This window comes from Plecotus auritus, assembly GCF_963455305.1.
Source record: "Plecotus auritus genome assembly, chromosome: X".
NCBI classification, from domain to species: domain Eukaryota; kingdom Metazoa; phylum Chordata; class Mammalia; order Chiroptera; family Vespertilionidae; genus Plecotus; species Plecotus auritus.
This window is the reverse complement of record NC_137784.1, coordinates 119,152,507-119,177,195: the sequence shown is the minus strand read 5'-3', so window position 1 is coordinate 119,177,195 and position 24,689 is coordinate 119,152,507. Positions and strand designations below refer to the sequence as shown.

At 36.1% G+C, this 24,689-nt stretch overlaps 2 protein-coding genes across 2 annotated transcripts in view; one reads left to right on the top strand and one right to left on the bottom strand.

Annotated features, from left to right (window-relative positions):
• Positions 1 to 8,934, top strand: part of MCF2 (MCF.2 cell line derived transforming sequence) — a 109,625-nt gene extending 100,691 nt beyond the window's left edge. The window contains 5 exon segments of the mRNA XM_080653643.1: positions 578 to 676; positions 3,927 to 4,035; positions 4,899 to 4,959; positions 4,963 to 4,999; positions 7,532 to 8,934. Of these exon segments, the coding sequence (XP_080509769.1) occupies positions 578 to 676; positions 3,927 to 4,035; positions 4,899 to 4,959; positions 4,963 to 4,999; positions 7,532 to 7,572 (347 nt within the window). The 3' untranslated portion in view covers positions 7,573 to 8,934.
• Positions 8,935 to 17,950: 9,016 nt separating this feature from the next.
• Positions 17,951 to 24,689, bottom strand: part of F9 (coagulation factor IX) — a 40,375-nt gene continuing 33,636 nt past the window's right edge. Inside the window, exons 7-8 of the mRNA XM_080653888.1 lie at positions 21,136 to 21,250; positions 17,951 to 20,354 (exon numbers count right to left, since the gene is read on the bottom strand). Coding sequence (XP_080510014.1) covers positions 19,807 to 20,354; positions 21,136 to 21,250 — 663 coding nt within the window. The 3' untranslated portion in view covers positions 17,951 to 19,806. The remainder of the gene's footprint in view (positions 20,355 to 21,135; positions 21,251 to 24,689) is intronic.

The window sequence follows — 24,689 nt, the reverse complement described above, 5'->3', positions numbered from 1 at the left end:
AAAAAGGCTACAGAAAATAATTTTCAAAGAGATTATTTTCTTTAAGAAGGGGTAAATATTCTCTAGAATATTATTTATGTTATTATTTTTTATTTTGTTTGTTATTTCTCACCCAAGGATATTTTTCCCCCATTGATTTTTAAAGAGAGTGGAAAGGAGGAGGAGAGAGAAAAAGAGGGAAGAGAGACAAACACATCAATTGGTTGCCTCCTGCACACAGTCTGACCAGGGCTAGGATCAAGCCTGCAACCGAGGTACATGCCCTTGACTGAAATTGAACCTGCAACCCTTCAATCTGTGGGCCAGTACTCTAGCCATTGAACAAAACTGGCTAGGGATAACTTATTTTTAACAACTCTCCCACCAACCCCAACTTGAAACCATACTAATAAGTAAAAGAAGTGATATTTCTGAAATATCAGAAATTCTAAAACAGTGCAATCTAATTGGAGGTTTTATTATAGGGAGATACTATTCTTGGACCACTGTAGACTTGATTATTATAGTAAATTTTCTTCTCTCCTTGTGATGGACCAACACCATTAAGTAACTGCCACCCTCCATTTTTTTCTTATAGTTTGGACTGAAGAAATCTCTGAAGGCCCTGAGGCATGGTCAAACAACTATTTCTCCTCTTCCTATGTTGACAATGGAGAAGAAAGAACCCTACTGGTTAGTAATGACAAATTAAAATAAATAAATACAAACTCTTAAGGCAGTTTTACTGATGAAATAGGTGAAATATGTAGGGGCATTCTTTTGTCATTATCCTTGTGGTATATTCCATGGTCTAATGTTTTGAAACAATTATGAACATTCAATAAGCACTTTGCTCTGTAAGTAGAACTTATTTGTGCTATACATGGAGTTCCTACTGAAGTTGGTGAGATGAATAGCCATCCATTCCAAGTCTCTATACATTGACCAGTTTCATCTTTAATTAAACATCACCACTGTGTTTTCAACCAAGGCATGTGAGATAAAATCAAAGAACAAAGAAGGGTCAAATACACTTTTTAAAAAAGTTTAGATTCCAGATTGGAAAATAGAGGAAATAAACATTACACATTAATAACATCTGGGGATTATATTTTAGTGGGCTGTTGAAAAATGTGCTAATGATACCAAATGTCAGCATATTGGAGCAAGAGGTCACCCCATAAAACTAAAGGAGGTTGCTTTAAAGTAAAAGTAAGTGTCGTACTTACTTTTGCTATTTAAGTAGTTTGCAATGTTGTTACGATCCTAGTAGATTATTAGAGGGCTATTAGGACCATTTAGGGTATATCTCCAATTTTCTGAAGTCACAGCTTGGAGGGTTGGAATGATGCTTTGTAATGGAAGGCTGCTTGATGCCCTTCAGAACAGCAAAATCAATTTGGCAGTTTTAATATTGAGATATGGGAATAGTGGCATGGATAACCACAAAGCTGCAGAGCATTGACCTGAATGTTTTTTTTTTTTAAAAAAGTAACAAAATGTTCTTTCTATTAATAATACAGTGACCATAAACATAGATGTATGGTAGTTTACAGTTTACAATATTTTCCATTTAATATTCATAGTATTATTAAGAGGAAGGGCAGGCTTTATTACCTCCAATGGACAGAGGAGGAAACTGAGGCTCAGTGTTGTTGGGAGAATTGTCTAGAGTTAATTGTCTAGAGCAGTGGTCAGCAAACTCATTAGTCAACAGAGCCAAATATCAACAGTGCAACGATTGAAATTTCTTTTGAGAGCCAAATTTTTTAAACTTAAACTTCTTCTAACACCACTTCTTCAAAATAGAGTCACCCAGGCCGTGGTATTTTGTGGAAGAGCCACACTCAAGGAGCCAAAGAGCTGCATGTGGCTCGCGAGCCGCAGTTTGCCGACCACTGGTCTAGACCATAAGTGCTCAAACTTTTTAAAGTAGGAATCCTTTACATTCTTAAAAAATTATTGAGAATCCTAAGGAGTCCTTGTTTACATTTATTGATATTTATCATCTTATAAATTAAAACTAAGAAATATAGTTATTTATTCACTCTTTTAAAATATCAATAAACCCATTGTAAATTCATTTAAATAACATTTTTATTAAAAATTACATTTTTCAAAACAAGTTTTAGTGAGAAAATATTTTTGCAAGTCTCTTTAATCTGCTTTCGCATTCAGTCTGTTATGCTATCATATATCCGGTAGTTATTAGAAAACTCTACTGTATACTTGTGAGAGGATAAGAGTGAAAGGCAAATAATGTCTTCATATGGATTTGACCTTGCAAACCCTTGGAAGGGTGTCAGGAACCCCCAAAGGTCTGTCTCCTAAACTCTGAGAACCACTGGTTTAAACTAATAATAAAAATAACTTCAATTTCTTTAATTAATACTGCTTGGGGATGGTAGTTGTTCAGATGTAAGTGAAAAGTCAGGGGAAGCCACTTGGAGTTTAAACATTTGCTGTACATCAATCTATGAGGGGATTATCAAGAACTGATAAAATCTTCAGTAAGCATTTTCCCAGCTGTAGTTTCAGAAAATAAAGCAAATACGCAAAACTGATTAGTGCTTTAATCATAGGGGATGGAAATGTAGAAAAACCTATTGGTTTTCCTCTTCTCACAATAATTCCCTAAGTTGTGCTACTAAGGAAGGCATACAAAAAAATAGTTAATTGCATACAAAAAAGAATGATCCCCCAAAGCAAAATGGGTTGCAATGAGCTGCTCTTTTAGCCTCACTTTATAAAATGAAAAAAAAGTCAGAACTAATGGGTGCTGCTTCTCTCATAGAGCTGGTATTGGGGTTAGCTCTCCTATTTTGATGAAGCTACTGTATTAAATATCAAGTAGCTCTTTCCTGTCTGTTCCTTAGCCCATTTGATAAAAGTACTGCTCAAAAGACATTCATCCCAAGTGATGTGGATCTTGTTTTTAAGTTAATTCCTCTGGATGTGCAAAGACTCGACATCAAAGTTATTTCTTTTCTTTCCTTAAAAATTAATTATGGTCCTCTTACTTTTTAAAATCATGTATTCAATGTGTAAGATATTGTGCTTGAAATATCTCGGAATACATTTGTGCATGAGATATATTATTTCTTCTTAATCTACTTTGTAACCAAATGTAATCAGTGTGCCTTGAATTACTTTGGTTATTAATGAATCAAGTTAAAAAGGTGCACCCCAGGCTAGTGTGGCTCAGTTAGTTGAGCATTGTCTCATGCACTGAAGTGTTGGTGGTTGATTCCTGGGCAGCGCATATACCTAGGTTGTGGGCTTGATCCCCAGTTGGGAGTGTATGGGAGGAAACTGATCAGTGTTTCTCTCACATTAATGTTTCTCTCTCCCTCTTCCTCTCTCTGTAAAATAAAAAACACACACCTTAATTCTTTAAAAAATATATAAAGCTGCAAAAAGATCAATGCCAAGTAAAGCACAACATTTAATCTGCTTCTATTGGACCCAGAGATTTTTGTATCCATTATTTTTACCTGTGCCAAACAGTATAAAGCCTAGAAATCCTTTTGGGGGCATAAGCAAATCTTTGTTCTGGGCCATTGCCTTTTGTATGTGCCAAGATAAATTTTTCATGAGAGCAGATTGCAAATAACAGTATTTTAAAATTATTTTAATGTTTTTTTTCTGGATATATGCTTATGATTCATGTAACTTAAATTAGTTGTGCTCTGTTATTTTCTGTGTAGTTCATGATGTAACTCCCTTTTTGCAAATAAAAGTGAGTTCTTCAGGCTAAATAAGCACATGTTCCGCTTTTTTCCCCCATCACAAACTGCTTCATGTTTGTTTGTTCCTGCAAAGCTGCTGCAGCTATCACATTTACCATTGAAGTACTGTGATAATTGTTTGTCACAGAGCATGCAGTTGTGCAAGCAGTTTTGCAATCAAGTTTATAATGTAATTTTTCAAAACAACCTTTCAGTCAGCAGGCAAATATAAAGCTTTAACAGATTGCAGAAAAAGAGTCTCAGAAGACCTCCTGATTAAAAATGGAGATGTCATTCAGCTTCTCCATGAAGATGCTGAGGGTCAATGGTAGGTGTGTTCTCCATGCCTGTGATGACCTCTGCTTGGGGCACATGGGTATCTAATCAAATGTTCTGCTTTACTTGTATATTTGTTATACAGTCTTAAGAAGCAGAATATCACATTTCTTATTAGTGTTTCATTTTAATTGCTTCAGCCATGCCTATATAGCTCACTGAAAGGAATATTAACCTTTGGTGAGTGAAAAATGCTTTGAAAGAATGAAATGCTATGAGTCTGCATGCTTTTGTGGTTTACCTTTGGCTCAGACATTAGCTAATACATCTGGCTTTGTAATGGCTATAGATCTATTACATGTGATAATTTAATTCATTCATCAAATCACATTTTTAATGAATGCCTATTATGCTTTGCTCCTTTACAACATAGTCACACTTCTCTTTATCAGTTCAAATACTGACATTTTAGTCTTATCCTATCATGCGTCTGACTTCATTTAGCACCAATTGCAAAGATGGTTCTGCCAAATATACTGTTTAATTTTAGAAAACCCAAAGCAAGAAGGAATATTGTTTGGAAGAGGACTGAATAAAGCTCCCATAAATCTTAGAAAATTTATATGAAATTATTATTTTATTGTGTCAATAACTTTAACTGAAATGCTACATTGACCATGTACTCTGACCTTAAAGATGGATGAAAATTAATGATGTATCATTAAAATAATAACCACTTTTGCTAGTAACCTCAGTCCTTTGTAGGTTACTCAAAAGACTCAAGAATAGTGTCATGAAGGTCTTTGAATATGTGCAATAGCTTTGTGAAAATTCGAGCTGCAATGGAAAGTAATGTCTTTGTTTTTTATTAGCTTATTATTACCATTGTTGGCTACTAATTAATTTATTATTTAGGTTGGTGAAAAATCTAAACAGAAGAAAAGAAGATCTGATTCCAGGGAACAGTCTGAAGATTTAAATCGGTGACTATAGGTTTCAGAATGCCAAAGTTACAGGTATAATATGAACAGACTGTATACTATTTGTTTAAAGACTAAAAATTTTAAAGCTTTACCAAGTATGCAATTGGCATAGGTTAAGAACCTCTTTGCACATAGAAATAAAGCTGCAAGCCTACTATGTTAGCTAGGATTTAATAAACATGTTAAACTCTTTCTTACAAGGTTCATAGGTTTGAAAGTTTCCGATACTGTGGTGTCTTACAAGAGATCCTTCAGAACTAAATACTGATAAAATACTTTTAAGGTATCAGCTTTACTATCCAAGAATGCTTTACCAGTTTGTTTTTACTCAGTTCACAGAATATGTTCTTTCCTTATGGTAGGTTTCTGCTATACACACATGCACACACACACACACACATACACACACGCACACTTCTCTGTATCTGTACACAAGATTTAATATGTGAAGGTAGTATGAAGCAATGAGAACTAATCTAATGCTCATTTCTATTTAAAAAAAAACCTTTCAAATAAAATTTCTGTATACAAACCAATGTTTTTGTAGATTTTCACAGCAAGTGATACTGAGCTATCTATAAAAAGGCAGCACACACACAAAAAGAAAACAGACTTGTTTGTGAACTTGTGTGTGAACAAGATTATTATTATTATATGTACATATTTCCTTTGAATTTCTAGTTTTTGATTGGTATTTAAATTCCAGGTAATGGTACATTGTGTTTAGATGGATCTATTAGACCAGGAGTAACTTATTTGGTTCCAAATTTCATTTATGCCATGAAATAAAATCTAAGGTTGATAAAGCTCAATATAAATATTGGGTCACATAGGAACCCCACAAATAGAGTCACTTCTTATTTGTTTTTGTTATATTAGAAATCAATAATCCCTAAATTTTGGATATTAAATTACATAAATCTAAACACATGGGACAAATAAGTAAAAGCATAAGATAAATTAGAATTATTTCAAGTTGGATGAAAATGGAGCATATCCAAATTTGTGGATGCATATAAGGAAGGTATAAAATGTATAGCTTTAAATATTTGTATTATACACTTAAAATTCAACATAATTCACCACATTAACACAATGAAGGGGAAATTTATGTAATCATTTCAATAAATGCAGAAAAGTACTGGACAGAACTATATACTCATTCATGATAAAAAGTCACACCAAACTAGGAATAAAGTGAATTTTCTCAACCTGATAATGTACACTTGTGAAAAACCACAGCTAACATCATACTTAATGATAAAATATTGAAAGCTTTTCCCCTAAGATTTGGAAGAAGCCAAGGATATTATTCACTCTCACCATTTCTATTCAACATTGATACTGGAAATCCTAGCCAGTGCCATAACTCAAAATAAAAAGATAAACAAAAATATTAGAAATGAAGAGGCAACACTGTTGTGCTTAGCAGATCATTTATATGTACAAAATCATTAGGTATCTATACACAAAAACACCCTACTAGAAGTAATAAATGAATTTTATAAAGCCAAGTATACAAAGTCATCATACAAAGTAAATTTTAATTCTATACCATACCACAAAGTGTTAAAAATGAAATTTCAAAACACAATACCATTTACATTGGTAATATAAAACATGAAATAGAAATAAGTCTAACAACCAACATCTCAGACTTTTATACTGACAATCAGAAGTCATTGCTTAGATACATTTAAAATGACCTAAGAAAGGGAGAGATATACTAGTATACCATGTTCAAGAATTGGAAATCTCAAAGTTGTTAAAAAGTCAATTATCTCCAAATTGACCTGTAGAGTTAATGCAATCAAAATCTCAGCAGGCCCTTTTGGAAAAAATAAGTAAAGACAAGTTTATTTTAAAATGTACACAGAGAGGGAAAGAAGCTAGAAAAGAATCTCAAAAATTTGGAAGACTTATATACCCTGATTTCAGTACCCTATAAGGCTACAGTAAATATAGTGTCATGTAGAAAAATAAAGTTTTCAGTAGACACACATATACATAATCGATTAACATCCAATCAAGGTGCCAAGTCAACTAAATGGGAAAAGGAAGGTTATTTAATCAAATGGTTCTGGAGCAACTTGATATCCATCTAGAAAAAGAAATGAACCTCCATCCCTCCACCGCACTCCATACACACAAATTAATTTGAGTTAGATCATAGACATAAATGTTAAAGCTAGAATAATAAAGCTTATAAAACCAAAAAAGGCAATATCTTCATGGCTGAGTGGTTAACAATTTCTTATATAGGGCAGAGAAAACACTAACCAGAAAAGAAGAGTATCAAACAAATACAAAGAAACATTACACATGTTAAATCAAGCACTTGACAATGTTACACACTTATGCTTGTTAGAATAAGATAAAATATAAGAGGCTAATATTTGGAATACTTTCAAAAGCCAATTATGTAGCTGTAATGAGTCACATTTTCCCTTAAATTAACTAATTCCATCTTGTACATTATTATTAGTGTTAGAAATCATAGCACAGACAACATTTTTGGTCTTAAAAGTCACTTGAATATTAATATCTTTCTTCATTATTTTGTAGATGCTGCTCTGAGTAACTCAAGGAAACTAAGTTCCCCTTGAATTAAAGGAGAATGAATAGACTTTTAAAATTAAGATTTCCTTTGGTGGTGTGACTAGATTATATTTCTTAAAAATATTTCAGATAAACAGCACAAGAGTCAGAATGATCCTATGCTACCCATGACATTCACAGAATTTCCTCAGGACTGAGGTGGACTTGGTCATTCATAGTTTGTCTCATTCATGTAAGAAGTATCTCCATGCCTTCCATTCCCCACAGGTGAAAAGTGCAGCGTTACTTTGTTTCCAAGTATGGTTTTTCATGGCATGCATTCAGATTCCACCTAAAAAAACCCTGGAAATCAATTATTTTGAACATTTACAGGTAAAAGCCTTACCTGTAATTTTGTTTGTAACTTTTCAGGAACAAAAAAAAAAATCCAAAGAGGAGGAGAGATAATCAGAGATTTTCACCCACTTCGTTAACTAATAGTTTATTTTATTATTTAATTTTGTTATCTATGCGACTATAATATACCAAAGGGATATGTTCTGAAGGACCTCTTTTGCACTTTGACTGGTATTTAGGGTTTCTAGAGTTTAGTTTTAAAAAGATCCAAAGCTAAAAATCCTATGGTTAGAATGTGTTAAAGTTTACATTTTATGCATTTCAATTTAGACACATATGTTACAGCTTTAAGTTAAATATTCATATATGCACAAGAGGTGTTCCTGTAACAAACTTCTACTTTCCAGTGTCTTTACTTGCTTTTGAATTTTCTGGAAAAATCTGTTCTAGTACAAATTTTCTTTAGTTATATTTCATCTTAGGATTTTTTGAAAATGATACATGTATAGTTGTCTTTCTTTTACATATGTAAACAGTGTGATGACTTGTTTTAAAGCACAGGGCCAGTTTCTGCATGCAATGTTGAATTTATGCTTGGAGTATTTTATGTCAAGGACCACTGAAGACAATGGTTTGAAATTGCTGCCTTTTGAATCATGGATTGTGTGTTTTATTATCAAGTTGGCATATTTTTTGATGAAAAAAAGGTGCACGTTTTTTGATGAAATGTGTTACAATAAACAAATTCAATAACTATATAATACATAAGTACTTGATCTTTTAAATAGGCTTGTGTGTCATATCAAGATCATAGTTTATGCCAGTAGTATCATTTGATGTAACAATTTCTATAACAAACCAGTTGTATTTTATTCAAAGGTACCTGAAAATTATAAATCTTTTAATGTATAATTGCTGGAGTTTATGATGGTTGATTTATAACTCACTCATGAAAATGGCCATATACTGGATATTTCACTTATGTTTCTGAAAAAATAACATCAAAATGAAATTAAAATCTATTTCTTCTGTGTACTGATCCTGTGGTTAGAAGACAGAATTAGGAAATAAAATTTTTGAATAATGATGCCTTTTTGCACAAAACATTTTATTTTCTTGGTATTAAACTAGGGATTTTAATCATTTAAGACAATACAAAATTCTATAGATTCAAACATACAGTTATTGCTTTTTAATATTTTAATCACTGTATAATGAATGCTAAGTTTGTATATGTAACGCACTGTGTTTATTTTATTGGGCTATAAATGTGCTACTATAAAAAAGCAGCAATTTCCCTTTAAGTTTTCAAATTTAATTACATTGTAAATGTACTTACAATGTAAATGTAATGGCATTAATTCCACATTAAAAATATCCAGCTTAGTATAGTATCAATTATATATTGAAAACCCTTTCCCTTTAAATTACTAGGGATATTTTAAAGGCACCATAAGTATTTTGAGTTAAATGTTAACCTTTAGCCTAATTAGAGAATGCTCTGAGACAGACAGAGATACAGAGAGATAGAGATATCTGACTGATACTAGCGTAAAATATTCTGCTCAAAATGTTTCTTCATCCAAATCTAGAATAACAATAAATGAGGTTTCTGGGGTTAGATAGCCATATTTATGAGTGGATATTTCCACACACTGAAAAAAATCTTCCATATAATCGAGCCCAAGGAAACCTGGAAAACATCTAGATACCTGCAGTTGTTTTCTGAATCATTGCTTGCAAAGGCTTCTTATAGCTGAGTTTGCCAGACTTAATGATTTCTTCCACAACTTATTTGGGTTCCAGAACTTGTGTGTTAATATTTGTTAGAAGACAAAAATCTAACAAATTGGTTTGGTTGACTCTTCCATTATTTAAAAATCGAGTCAAAAGTTTGCTTCAGATGTCTTAATGAGCATCCCATCACAGGGTCAGTTATTTCTTTTGTCTTTAATTTATTTTGAACTCTTTCGAGGAAACACAATCAGTGAATTAATCGATGTTAACCCATCTCCAAAGAACACCTTGAAAATTAAAATCTAAGTTTTTATTCCTATGTTGGCTGAGAAGTAATGTATTGTTGACATTTTACCAAAATTATGTATGAATTTCACAATATAGAACAGAGAGCTATTATAAAAGCCACTCTGACATCTGTGCTATGAAAAGAGAAAATTTCAGAGTGTATTTCTGAAAGCCTAAGGGTGTATAAAAAATGCTCCACTTGAAGAGAAATTAGGTCAATGATTTTGTTTTGGGTTTAGTCAGAAATCAACTCAGTTTCACAATTTCTCTGAAAAATGCTTATTATTAAGCATAATAATGCTTATTAATATACTAGACCACAGGAATCGGTTTCCCATAGGGGCAGTAGATTGTAGTGTGCTTAATGAATCATGTCTCAAGCATTTAATTGTCAAAATAAATCACTTTATTACATTTCAGTACCCTTCCCTACATTGGTTTGGAATAGACAGTTTGCAATTAGTCTTATGGGGCCTCTCCAAGGACAGCAAAATGCTTGGGAACAAAACAGTATTAAAGACAAAACCTGAACCCTTTATATTGTACAAAAGGAAATTAATAAAAGTGACAACAGGCACTTTGAAAAACATAATTCCTTTTTAGTTCAAAATACATATATTTTTTGCAGTAAGGCTCATGACATATTCAAGTTTTACCTTTCACTTGGTGAGGGTCTACATAATATTTGTTGATAACCTCATTTTCACATGTACAAATTAGCCCATTAAATTCTGAGGAGGCAGTTTCTTTTTTATTTATTTATTTATTTATTTTAACATTTATTTTTTTTTAATTTTTAATTTTTTTTATTTTTTTTCTCCCCTTCCCCCCAGTACATGCCTTTACCTGCCCCCTGCCCCCAGCCCCCAGTGTTTTTTATCCATTGGTTATGCTTATATGCATGCGTACAAGTCCTTCGGTTGAACTCTTACAGTCCCCCCCCCCAACCTCCTCTGCCTTCCCGCTGTAGTTTGACAGTCTTTTCAATGCTTCTTTGCCTCTGTATCTATTTTTTTCCCCATTTCATTCCTTTAAAAAATCTTGCCTCTGCAGACTAGAAATAAACATATAATAACAAAAAATGTTTGAGTCCCAATTTCCATGTCCAACAGTTCTGAGTCCCCGTTTCAATGTCAAACAGTTCCTTATGTGTACATGTCAGCAATGATATCTGGATGGTAGGCACATGGTGGCAATGCAGGTTCGACCCTCTCTGCTTTGGTCCTAGGCAACTTGCTGCGTCGCACAGCTGCTGACTGCTAGCGTGGCAAGGCGTCGTCAGCGTCTTCCATCTCTGGACTGTTTCTCCTCTTGTCTTCGTGGTTGGAGCAGACCTGTCAATTCCTCTCTGTTGCAGGAATCCACATGGTCTTGGGGTTGTTTTCTGAAAATATACAAACATATTCTCGACCAAAAGTTAATAAAGGAATCTTTTCTATATAATTGATTTGGGATCCTTTTTATTTTTGCCCAAACGATTTTCCTTTGTCTTATTTAGACACCATGTGTGTTTTTCATGGGTGTCTTGCAGTTAGCATTACAAATGAAAACTAATTTTGTAAAGTAAAAGTTTTCTAGATGTAATTTACTTATAGGATATTTTTCCTTACATGATATTACCCTTCTATCCCCCCTTTTTTGATTAATGGAGGCTTTTGTAACTTTTATAATGCAGTCTTGATGACTTTAAATTTTAATTTTTTGACAAAAATATGACTGCTTTAGTTTCATTGCATGTTCAGGAATTTTACCATGAGATGAACTACCAATAGAAATTTTAGTTACCACATTAGGAACAGCTTTTTGTCCAGTACAATTACATTTTCTTGAATATTCACTTATTTCAATTAGCCTATTTAAATTAATCTGAAAACTTGATTATTATTTTACTGTCAAATTTAATACTCTACCAACAATCTTATTTTACCCTGTAAATATTAGTGGAAAGGATTATTTGCATTCTTGAGTAGGCCCTGAGCATTCCTGGTGCTAGGCTGGATTTAGATATAGGGCAGTTGCTGTCGGCCAAGTCTTTGTCTGTTACCTGGGTCCCAATCTGAGCTGGTCCAAGTCACTGTCTGTCACCTGTGTCCCGATCTGAGCTGGGTGTGGGAAGCAAAGCAGCCATGGGGGCAGGAGATCTCCCTCAGATGGGGTGAGGGTTCAGGCCCCTGCAAGGTTGGGGGGGTGAGGGTCTGTGCCCCACCTATGTTGATCCCCAAGTTCTCTCCTGATGGCCCCTCTGCGACTGTGCCTGTCTTAGGTTGTTCCTTCCCTGATGAGGCAGTTTCAACACAATATAATGTTATATTGAGAAGGACCAATGAAGTTGAACTTTGTGAGGATGTATTCATTAAGCTAAACAAAAAATGTAAACCATTTCAAAGGTAAATTTTGTTTAAGCATTTGTGAGATAGACTCACTAACTCAATTATTATGAAAATAACCAACTAAATACAACCAGGCTGAAGAATACATTAATATATAATGGAGCAGGAGATGAAGTCAGAAAGATTTGAAGCCTGAGAGCTAGATGTGCTGAGGAATTTTCTTATATAATAGTTTTTATCTTAGTTCGATAGTGAATGTTCTCTTTTTGTAATTAATCTTTATTGTTGCAAATATTGCAGATGTCCCCTTTGTTTGTTTGTGTGTTTTTATCCATTGACCTCCTACACCCCGTACCTGCCCCTCCCAGGCCTTCACACTCTATTGTCTGTGTCCATGGGCTATGCAAATATGAATTTAAGTTCCCTGGTTAATCACTCCCCTCCCACACTCCCACCTCCACCTTCCCTCTGACATCATTAGTTTGTTCTATGCTTCTATGTCTCTGGATCTATTTTAATCATCAGTTTATTTTTTTGCATTAGATTCCACATATGAGTGAGATCATATGATACCTTTCTCTGACTGGATTATTTCACTTAGTATAATACCCTCCAGGTTCATACATATAAGAGTTCTTTCTTTTTAAAAGCTGCATAGTATTCCATTGTGTTAATGTACCACAGTTTTTTTATCCACTCATCTGCTAATGGACACTTAGGCTGTTTCTAAATCTTAGCTATTGTAAAATGTGCTGCTATGAACATAGGGGTGCCTACATTCTTTCTAAGTGGTGTTTATGGTTTCTTAGGATATATTCCTAGAAGTGGGATCACTGGGTCAAATGACAGTTCCATTTTTATGAGGAAACTCCATATGGTTTTCCATACTGGCTGCTCCAGTCTGCATTCTCACCATCGATGTACTAGGGTTCCCTTTTGTCCACATCCTTACCAGCACTTGTCATTTGTTGATGGTAGCCATTCTGACATGTGTGAGGTGATACCTCACTGTTGTTCTAATTTGCATCTCTCTGATGATTAGTGACTTTGAGAATTTTTTCATATGAATCTTGGCCTTGTCAAGTTTGGGAAAGTATCTATTTGTCCTTTGCCCAAAAATCACAGTGGACATTTTGAAATTTAATATTAGAAGCTAAAATGATCTCTTTACTGACCCCAGGGAGAACACAAGACTGTACTTGTACATTTACAACTAGTTTTAAAATAATTGAATTCATTGCAAAGCTGATATTTTTAAATATGAGTATTAGTAGGTTAAAAATTTGACACTATATTGCTGAAAACACCAGGTATTGGAAAGATTATGAAGCAAGAAGAATTCTTCCACAGTGCTACAGGGACCATAAATTTTCACAACTCTTTGTGAGCAATTTGCTAATACCAAGTGAAGTAGAAGTGAATGCTCTATGGCTGAGCAATTTCACTCCTAAGTATCTACCCTGGAGAAACACTCACAGCTGCTCAAGGAGGCATGGGCCAGAATGTTTATAGCAGAATTGTTTGCAAGAGTAAATCATTTGTAGTCAACATGAATGACCATGGACACTAGAATAGGTAACTAGATCATGGCATATCATACAATCAAATACTAGATAGAAATTAAAATGAATGATCCAGAGCTGTCCATATCAACATCATTTAATCCCACAAAAAACACATTGCAGGATAGATACAATATGATTGCATTTGTAAAGTTTTAAAATATGTAAAACAAAATATAAAGGATAATTTATAGTAAAGGTATATGGGTATGATGGATAGTGATTAACACCAAATTAAGGATGAGTGGGGAAAGAGAAGGAATGGATGAGTGTTGGTACTTGGAAGTTCATGATATTATTCTCTGTACATTTTTATATGTCTGAAATATTTTACACTAAAAAATTCTGCTCACCTTAATTCAGTACTGGAAAAGTAAAATATAATACCTTGTCCCCGATGACTGAAATGTAGTAAAACCCTGTGCCAAACTTACCTTTCATACATGCCTGTGGAAATTTTTAAAATCTTTATGCCAGCTGAAAATAACAGTTAAGAACTCTTTTCTGCAGTCTTTATAAATAAATTACAAATTACTATGAACTAACTACCAGCAGAAAACTACCACAGAATAAACCTTCATTGACTTAACAATGTGTGAAAGTGTTGTGTATGAGAAATATTTGCACTTAAGGAAATGTTTTATTTTACGGAATAACTACCTATTGCCATCTGAGAACAATTTTAAAGGTCTGATATTCAATATTTTTGGCTCATGAACATTTAGCTTCCTTAAACAACTTTACATTTTAATTTATAGTGTATTTAGTACCCACTTATGACAATAATTAAGTAGCAGGACTATAAAAATGATGAATTTTTAGTCAAATAATTAGATTGTGTTCATTGATATGTTGATACATGTTAAACAACTGGGTCTCTTTAATAGCATGTATTTGTAGCATTTGTCAATATCTATGGTGTAAATCTCTACCATGGCAGATTTGAAACTACTGACATTAAGTCTTTGAACTGGGCGTTCGAAAGAGATGTGCAAAATTGGCATTTAGGAGTTTGTAAAGCCTGTTCCAGCATACCACTGATTCTGTCTTATGAAACAGATATAGTGCTAGGCCCATAGTAAGTGTTCAGTAGAATTCCTTTTTGGAGTATGCTAAGATTTATGAAATATAACCCAACTTTAGGTAATGTGTAGCTATCATTTTAGTACATATGTTACCCAAATTTACATTTTCTAAACTAAGGAAGCAGAGATTCTGATCTTAAGCATGATCATCTAGAACTCTAGAAACAGCATATAGAAGAGAGTATGGACAGTGAAAAATATTGGAGGTGTATTGAGAGAAATTAAATCTCTTTGGCCAAGAATGACAGTTTAATTCAGATATAAAACTTCAAAATCCAAATGAAATCCAAGAGCTGACTCAAAAAAGCAAGTTATAACAACAAAATACCTACCAAGATGAAGATACAAAGCATAGATAAGAGAGGTTAATACAGCTCTGGAGAACACAAAAGCAATAAATGTTTAACAGGAGAGGAAAATGCCAGGGCTATAACCATAGCCTTTTCAGCTAATATTTTTTTTACATTTACTGGAAATTAGTGATAACTTCCTTTTATATCCTTGGCAGGAAATGGATATAGGAGATTTCTCTATATTTGTCTACCTCCCCTCCTATGGCATATTCCATTATGTGTTCAGGATGACTATCTCATTCCTACCTTAGATGACTGAGTTTTACACTGATTTGGTCAGTAATAGCATTTTTCATTTATACATTGGATCATTAACAAGCATGCACTGAGTTTCTCAGAGACTTGTTGTATTCTTGGGCTGAGTTTTAATATGAAAATGCATGCTTACTTTTGTAATATATTCCAAGAGGGAAATAGATTTTTATATGTAGATATTTACTGAAGCATGTAATGTATAAATCATGAGACTTCTTTTTCTTTATGAGGTCAGTACTTAAGCCACTTCATGGTTATTGATCTGGAGAAGCTAAATACTATAGGATTTCTAAAAGTTTAAGAATGACAGCATCCAGGAGATTTACTATGTTGGCAACTTTTTATAGATTAGGATCTCATATTTAACATTGCAATGAAGCAACCTTTTAAAAGGAAGTCTTTAGAATCAGGACTACCTCTGTTCCTATTTTTATTCATCTCTCAACTAAGTGGATATAACTCCTACCAGAGTGAAGTGATCTGGCCAGTAGTTTGAAATACTACTATCATGTGATAGTGTGTAGAAACTTTGGTCCTGTTCCAGAAGCCGTTACCACTTTATATGTATAAGAAAGGGTCTCCCTACTGTTCTTCCCTTCTGATAACTTTATCCATAGTAGAGGCTGAGAGGAACTCTGGCAATCTCAAGGCAAGCCATAACCCTGAAGACAGGGTGAAAACGGTCTGCCTTGAAAGTACTATTAGAGAAAATGAGTAGAGTGATCTGTGTACCTGGACTGGTTGAAAAGGGTAGGGATGCCACAGTCTTTTGCCTACTCTGACTCTCATCAGCAGCCTCCATAGTTTGCAGAACATAATTGTTTTTGTAGCTTTAATCATGAGATTTAGAGATGGCATAAGCTTCAGATTAAAAAAGAGCGGTGATTCTGAGTGCTTTGCCCCGACAGGCCTGTCAATTGCTGAAATGTGTTTCCTAGTCACCCACATCTGCACCGCATTGTCACAATCCCAGCTCCAGTGGGTTTTTGAAGCTTTCTTTCAAACCTCAAGCAATAGCTTCTGGAGTAGCCTGCTGTCTCTGTGCTGCATATGTCTTACCCAGTAGAGTTACAGTGAAGTGAGTTGAAATGTTGCTTGAATGACTGTGTGCCACATGACACGACAAACGTGCTCTAAAAGTCAAATGTAACATATGACAGTGCTCACAGATGGGTTAAAAGCCAGACGCCAGCAGCATAGGTTCATTCCACGTGTATTTACTGAGTTCCTGCTATGAGTCAGAGACTATAGCTCCAGTCTGTTATTTGACTGCCACTCTGCTTTTCAGGCTATCTGTTGGCCTTGATTTGGTCACCTGTTTGTCAATTATCACTATTGAGAATTCTAGGCAGTTTTCAGTACAGGTTTGCTGAAGGGATTACCACCAGTGCAGAATTCCTCAGCTGCTCTAAAAATATAGACAGTGCTCCAATTGAAAGCACTATACTGCCATAGTATGGAGTGGGAGATCTGAGTTCTAGTCTTGGCTCTGCCACTGTTATTTTGGGCCTGGCCTTATCTTGGCTCCAATGTTCTCCTCTGTTAAATGGGCAGAGTGGTTTGTATAGTGTCTAAGGGCCTTTGCAGCTCTGACATACGTAGATCAGATATTGTTAGATTGCATTCGAATGTTGTTGCAAAATTATAATGAAGCAGTTTTGTGAACTGGTCTGTCATGGTTAAGGAGAGTTGGGGAGAAAACCCATTCTTTTTTCCTTGGCAGAGAAAATTGGACTGTACGTAGTTCCTGTCATCACTAAGCAACTAGTATTCAGAAAGAATCAAAAGCAGTTATATTTAAACAGCAAGTTAAAATGACTGCACTATATTAACACACTTTTCTTGTAACTTCCAATACTGCAGCAGCATGCTTCATTCTATTTAGGTTAAGTAGCTACAGTGATTTTGAAATCATTAATGATTCTTAAATGACTGCAAATGTCCTAGGTAGTGAGGGCCTGGCTCTGAAGCCGCTGGCTCTTTGGTGGGCTTAAAGAACCCATATGTTTAATGTGGCAACATGCTACAGGTGGCTCATGATCAATTCAGTCATTTCCAAGCTCATAGAAAAATGGATAATTGGTTTAGAGAGTTAGGGGCCCAGGAGCTCTCCTTTTGCCACAGGGTAGACCAGTCACAGAAAGTGTAATGCCATGCCACCACTGCTGCCTTTGTAAGGAATGGGTGGTTTCCATGGCAACAAGGCCAGGGTGGCTCACTTTTATGGATTGCAGAGCACTGGGTTTACAGACCTTTAGTCATTCAAATTTGAAGTAACTACTTTCCATGCATTAATTAGTATCCTCCTTAAACCTAAGGTGGGCAATTAGTGTCATCTCCCTCTTTCCCTCCTTTAGCCAACAATAGAAGAACTGATTTATTTTTTCATGAAATCCCAATCCCACTCATTAGTTAAGTATGGCCTCTTTTCATGACACTCAACACAAGACTCATTCCTACTCTGGAATAAACATGGATTCAGATTCAGCTGACATTTATTGAGCATCTACTATGTAGTAATGTAGTAGGCACTGACAAAGTAATTTACATACATTATTTTAGTTAACTCACAAAATATGTAACTCACAAATTTAATGAACACTATCAGTGTGTGGAACACAGTAATCCCTCCTTGAATATTTTTAAATAAAGGAATATAATCAGATTATTGAGGTCAAAAGGGCCTTTGGAAAGCATCTGTCAAACTCCTTCATTATACAAATGGAGAAATCAAAACAAAAAGGTGGATTGAATTATTCAAGACCATATTCTCAGCTATTTAAACTCAGTTGTCCCAGGTGGATCCACACTACCTCATATAAAAGCTGAGTGCTAACAGAGCATCAAATCTCTGATGTGTTATATTGCTTTCATACATATTCTTCTGTTTGTTTTGATGGATGTACTGTTTGGGATCCTTTTCTGTGAATGATTCAACAACAAACACATTTTGAGAAGTTAAAAATACATTTATTGATATTTATTTTGAAAAATTAGAGTATTAACTGGAATAACATGTAAGAAATCAGCAATAGTGTGGCTTGGCTGAGGTGACCGATTCAGATCAACCAAATTAAAAAAGCCAAGGTCTGAACCCAAAACACCAGTTTATTAATTCATAAAGGGAAATATTCTGTCTAACAGATTGAAGTACTTGTGCTGGTTGGTTAGCAACTCTCTAGAAAATTTAATATAGAAGGTCTGATTATAATAAAAATATTTGCTTGGTGGGCATGAAACTAGAAAAGGAGGAGTTAGTTGGCCCATTGGAATGACATGTCTGTGAGACATTTCTACCCTTCTCCACTGTGGGGATACACTAATTAGAGGTACATGATGATCTTGTTCTCTGGTCTGGGCAACTTCTTTAGCCCTGGTTAGCACTGGAGACACACTGATGAATTCTTGCTTGCTGACTCTACTAGTTCTAGACTGCAAACTGATCTCTGTTAACATTTTTTAGCTTTCTTAGTTACAATACCATCTCAGTTTGAATTCAAAGAACCATCTCTAGTCAGAACTCCATAATAATACAATTACAAGGTTTTAGGGAACTATTCTGATAAGTCATCCCTTCCATTATGTATGTATTTAATAATGTGACTCTCTGAGAGGAACTTTCCCCCTAAGTTCTTTAGGCCTTACTTCATCCCTATGCTCAAATAAGCAAATCCAAGACTAAACTGAAGGCAAGTCTGGGTTTGATAGACATATATCATTGTGCATACCAGTAAAACAGTATTATGCTTCCCTTACCTCCTCTATGTGTAGGGAAAAGAGGAAAGAGAAAGAGAAAAACTGATTTAGAGATTAGAAGTTGTAAAAGATAAAGGATGCAGATATAAGAGTACAGAAAAAGAAGTAGTGTTTCTGATGAGTTTTAACCTGTCAGCTGTTCCTGTGTTCTTCCTTTATGAGTGTGGTGTTGGACTTGTGATGGACTAGACCAAATATCCTGGATATGATCTAATACATATTGATGTTTTGGTGGGAGAAGTAAGAAATATCTGGAATATGGAATGCTTCTAAGGAGGGAGAATCAGGGAGGTGCTGGTGGAGAAATATAATGCCTGATGATCAGGATGAAGAAAATAACTTCACAGTTTTTCATGGTCACAAATCATTACCACAGTATATTTCTCAAGTGATTACATTTTCTAATTTACTTATTCTATAAAATATCAATTCTAGATAGGTTTCTCCCCATAAAGAGAAAAAGCAATATTCACGGAATGTATATGTTCAAATCTTGCTGAGAGGGGAAAGTGATTAGTTCATAAAAGACCTTGTTCATTTTTAATTCCAAATATGTGAACCTTGGAGATACATTTTTCTTTAAGTGAGCTTTGTTTTTTCCTTAATCCAGTTGACATACCTGGATACCTTGGTATATATTCCATATTTTCCTTTCACTGCACACTCTTCACCCCAGCTAATAATTCCAGTTAAGAAACTGATTCCTTCCACTTCAGTAACATGGGGTCCCCCACTATCTCCTTGGCATGAATCTTTACCTCCCTCATGGAAGCCAGCACAGAACATGTTATTATAGATGGTGAACTTTGTGGAGCGAAGGCATGTGGCTCGGTCAACAAGGGGAACTTTAAGGTACTGAAGAATTGAAGCTGATCTCCCTCTGTTGAAGACTTTTCCCCAGCCACTCACATAGCCAGACCCAAATTTGAGGAAGATGTTTGTGTATTCCCTGTCAGCGATGCAAATAGGTGTTACATAGCTGTTTAGCATTAAAGGTTCATCCAGTTCCAGAAGGGCAATGTCATGGCTGTACTTATTAATAGTTGCGTTGTAGTTGTGGTGAGGGATAACACGAATCACACTTCGCCTTTGCTCTGTAGGTTCCTCCTTCTCGGTGTTATGTTCACCTATTGAAAACATTTCTTTTTCAGTCACTATCTTTCTCATAGAGACACACATTTTCCAAGTGTCCAACTAGCATCACTTACTTAACTGGCATTTCACCCATTGAAAACAAATTTTTCTTCAGTCACAAATAGCCTTTCACATAAAGAAACATATTTTCAAAGTGTCCACTTGGCATCACTGAATTAACTGGCAGCCAAGTGTCAAAGATCTCAATCTTACATTGGTATGATTTAGATAAAATGTAATGAGGGCCAATGAATACTTTTCAGATCAAAAAGTGATCCAGGACCCAATCATAGACATGGTTCTGTTCACCCTTGCTGTTAAAAGTCTTAGATTGTTCACATGTGATAATGAACCTACTTCTCATGAATTTTATTCTAGACTTTCCCAATTTCAAATATTTTGATCCCTTTTTGCTCACAGATAATACATTCATTTGGCCATTCATTCAAATGTTAGAGGGCCCACTACAGGTTGTACCAAGCACTAGAGATACAAAGATCAGTGTTATGACACAGCTTTTGGGAAGGCTCAGTCTGGTAGGGAAATGGAGACATCAATAAATAATTGTTCCCCACTGAAGTGAGTGCTAATAAAGGTATAACAAAGAACTCTGGAAAGGTTGGAGGATGAAGCAAGTTGGGTTTTGAAAACATGGCCCCTCTACCACTAGCCCAGGTTATTTAACAATTATCCTATTAGACCTTCATAAAATATGATATACTAGTCTTATAGAAGATGTGGTGATGCTGTAGAGTACTATCCTTATTTACTTACCTGCAATAATGGTAATTTTAACACCAGGTTTGATACAGTGGGCTGCAGTTACGACCCATTTTTCATTAACGATGGAACCTCCACAGAATCCTTCAATTTTATCATGCAGAAGGACCTGTGGAAACAAAATTATATTATTACAAATATATTTGATTCAAAACTAAGTAAATATGTGTGCTGTTTATAGGAGTGGGCAAAAGTTGGCTTCTAGGTGCTTGCTGGCAGACCTAGTATTGCAGATAAATTAGTATTTCTGAAGCATAATTAAAAAAGCAATTTCTGTAACTGTCTTGAAGAGAACATGCAGTGAGGCCCAGGGGAACTCTGGATGAGGCCAATGTGAAGGAAGAGCTTCTTTTGGAGATCTGCGGCCCTCAGATTCCATTTCCAGGTGCATCAGATTCTCTGATTACAATAATTGTACATTGAGACATGCACTGACTTGAATCCTTGAGATAAGTAATTATTATTGAGTACCCTGTCCCTGCATGAGGAAATATTTTTTGCTGCAGGTTATTAGAAGAAAAAAAACATTGATTTTTAAATTTAATTTATTATTATTTTTAATAAATCTTTATTGTTCAGATTATTACAATTGTTCCTCTTTCTTCCCCCCATAGCTCCCTTCCACCTGGTTCCCACCCCACCCTCTGCCCTTACCGCCCACCCCCCCCCCGTCCTCATCCATAGGTGTAAGATTTTTGTCCAGTCTCTTCCCGCACTCCCTACACCCCTTTCCCCCTGAGAATTGTCAGTCCACTCCCTTTCTATGCCCCCAATTCTATTATATTCACCAGTTTATTCTGTTCATCAGATTTTTTATTCACTTGATTTTTAGATTCACTTGTTGATAGATAGGTATTTGTTGTTCATAATCTTTATCTTTACCTTTTTCTTCTTCTTCCTCTTCTTTAAGAATACCTTTCAGCATTTCATATAATACTGGTTTGGTGGTGATGAACTCCTTTAGCTTTTTTCTTATCTGTGAAGCTCTTTATCTGACCTTCAATTCTGAATGATAGCTTTTCTGGGTAAAGTAATCTTGGTTGTAGGTTCTTGCTATTCATCACTTTGAATATTTCTTGCCACTCCCTTCTGGCCTGCATAGTTTCTGTTGAGAAATCAGCTGACAATCGTATGGGTGCTCCCTTGTAGGTAACTAACTGTTTTTCTCTTGCTGCTTTTCAGATTCTCTCTTTGTCTTTTGCTCTTGGCATTTTAATTATGATGTGTCTTGGTGTGGTCCTCTTTGGATTCCTTTTGTTTGGGGTTCTGTGTGCTTCCTGGACTTGTAAGTCTCTTTCTTTCACCAGGTGGGGGAAGTTTTCTGTCATTATTTCTTCAAATAGGTTTTCAGTATCTTGCTCTCTTTCTTCTTCTGGCACCCCATAATGTGAATGTTGGTATGCTTGAAGTTGCCCCAGAGGCTCCTTACACTATCTTCATATTTTTGGATTCTTTTTTCTTTTTGCTTTTTCATTTGGGTGTTTTTTGCTTCTTTGTATTTCAAATCTTTGACTTGATTCTTGGGATCCTCTAGTCTGCTGTTGGATCTCTGTATATTATTTTTTATTTCAGTCAGTATATGCTTAATTTCTAGTTGGTCCTTTTTCATATCCTCAAGGGTATCACTAAATTTATCGGCCTTTTCTAGAAAATTCTTTTTTTTTAATATATTTTTTATTGATTTTTTACAGAGAGGAGGGGAGAGGGATAGAGAGTTAGAAACATCGATGAGAGAGAAACATCGATCAGCTGCCTCCTGCACACTCCCCACCGGGTATGTGCCCGCAACCAAGGTACATGCCCTTGACCGGAATCGAACCTGGGACCCTTGAGTCCGCAGGCCGACGCTCTATCCACTGAGCCAAACCGGTTAGGGCTCTAGAAAATTCTTGAAAACCTTATAACCGTGGTTTTGAACTCTATATCCAGTCATTTGCTTTCCTCTATTTCTTTCATTTGTGACCTGTTTCTTTGTCTCCACATTTTGGCTGCTTCCCTGAGTTGATAGAATGGCTTTGTGTGTTAGGTGTCCTATAGGGCCCAGTGGCTCAGCCTCCCCAGTTACCTGAGGTGGACACTCTTGGTGCACCTTTTTGTGGGCTTTGTGCACAGTCTTGTTGTAGATAAGTCTTGATTGTTGTTGGTATCACTGGGAGGACTTGACATCCAGACCAATTGGCTGTGAGGATCAGCTGTGTCTACAATGGGAGAACTTCTGTGCTGGAGACATCCTTATGAGACAAGCCTTGCTTCAGTGGGGCTTTGGTGCTCACTGAGTCTGCCCCCTGAGTGTGTCCTTTATGGATCTGAGGAGTTGTAATCTGGATGGTCCTACTCTGACCCCTGGGTACACTGGCTCTTGGATCTCCAAGGAGGTGCTAATTTAGCCTCTGCCTGAGGCTACCCAACAGGAGCTAAGGAGAGATCTGCAGATTCCTAGTCTTTGTTTAGGTTTTGGAGGTGCCCAGATGAGGCCCAGCTGTGAAGCAATGCAAGCTGCTGTGGGGCCTTGGGCCTTCTTTTGGATGTTCTGGGTCTCACTGACTCAGCTGCAGTTTGTTAGGTAAGTTTAGAATTCAAAGGACCAGGCCATTCATATGCAAAAGCCTCTGTGCTCAGCTTGGATGGGGTGGAGTCTCAGGGCAGAGCAAACATCAATGGCTTCGTGGGGTGGGATCTCAGGGCAGAGCAAACAGCTGTGGGTTCCCATCAGCCCTGCCCTAAGAGGCCCCTTGGTCTCAGTGTCACACCGGTAATCGCTGCAAGCACCTCTGAGAGAAAGCCGCCCTCATGTTTCGCCTGCTGCCAGACAGTCTAGTTTCTCCCCGTATGAGTCTGGGTCCCCAGAGTCTCCCCCAGAACTGGAGTTCAGAGCAGTCGGGAGCTTTTGTCTCCCTCCCGCTTGAAAAAGCCAGCTGCCTACTCAGTTGCCAGTCCTCTCCATGCGCATGCCTGCCAGCCCTCTCCGCGCACGTGCCTCCGTACCTCTGCCTTTACTTCCGCTGCTCCTCTGAGTCTCAGTGTGCTTTTCTCTTTCCTTCTAGTTGTAGAATTTCCACTCAGCCAGCCTTCCTGTGGTTCTGGATGACGTCTGTTTTGTCTTTTAGTTGTAGTTTTGTAATTGTTGTGCGAGGCAGCAGTTCAGGTGTTTACCTATGCCGCCATCTTGGTTTCTCTCAAAACATTGATTTTTAAAGGAGATTTTTTTCAAGCCCTTTTTAAACAGGAATATTATGAAATGATACCTATGGCCTCCATAACGGCTATGTTTATGGCCATCCAGTCAATGAGGAACAGAAAGACTCATGCACTCCTTCCATTGTTCCGAACCATATTTGACTGCCCCTGGCTGGATGTGCCAGCTGCCTTTGTCCTAAAAGTTCTATTTTTGGGGCGGCACAGTGGATAAGTGTTTGGGTGCTGCTATGAGCCTGGGCATTATTAGATAAGAGGCCACCCCAGTCTTTCATCTGCACATTCATTGCATAATCATAGTGGACAATGAATATTTTCACCACCTCAGTGAGTAGATCAACTTGGAGAATTTC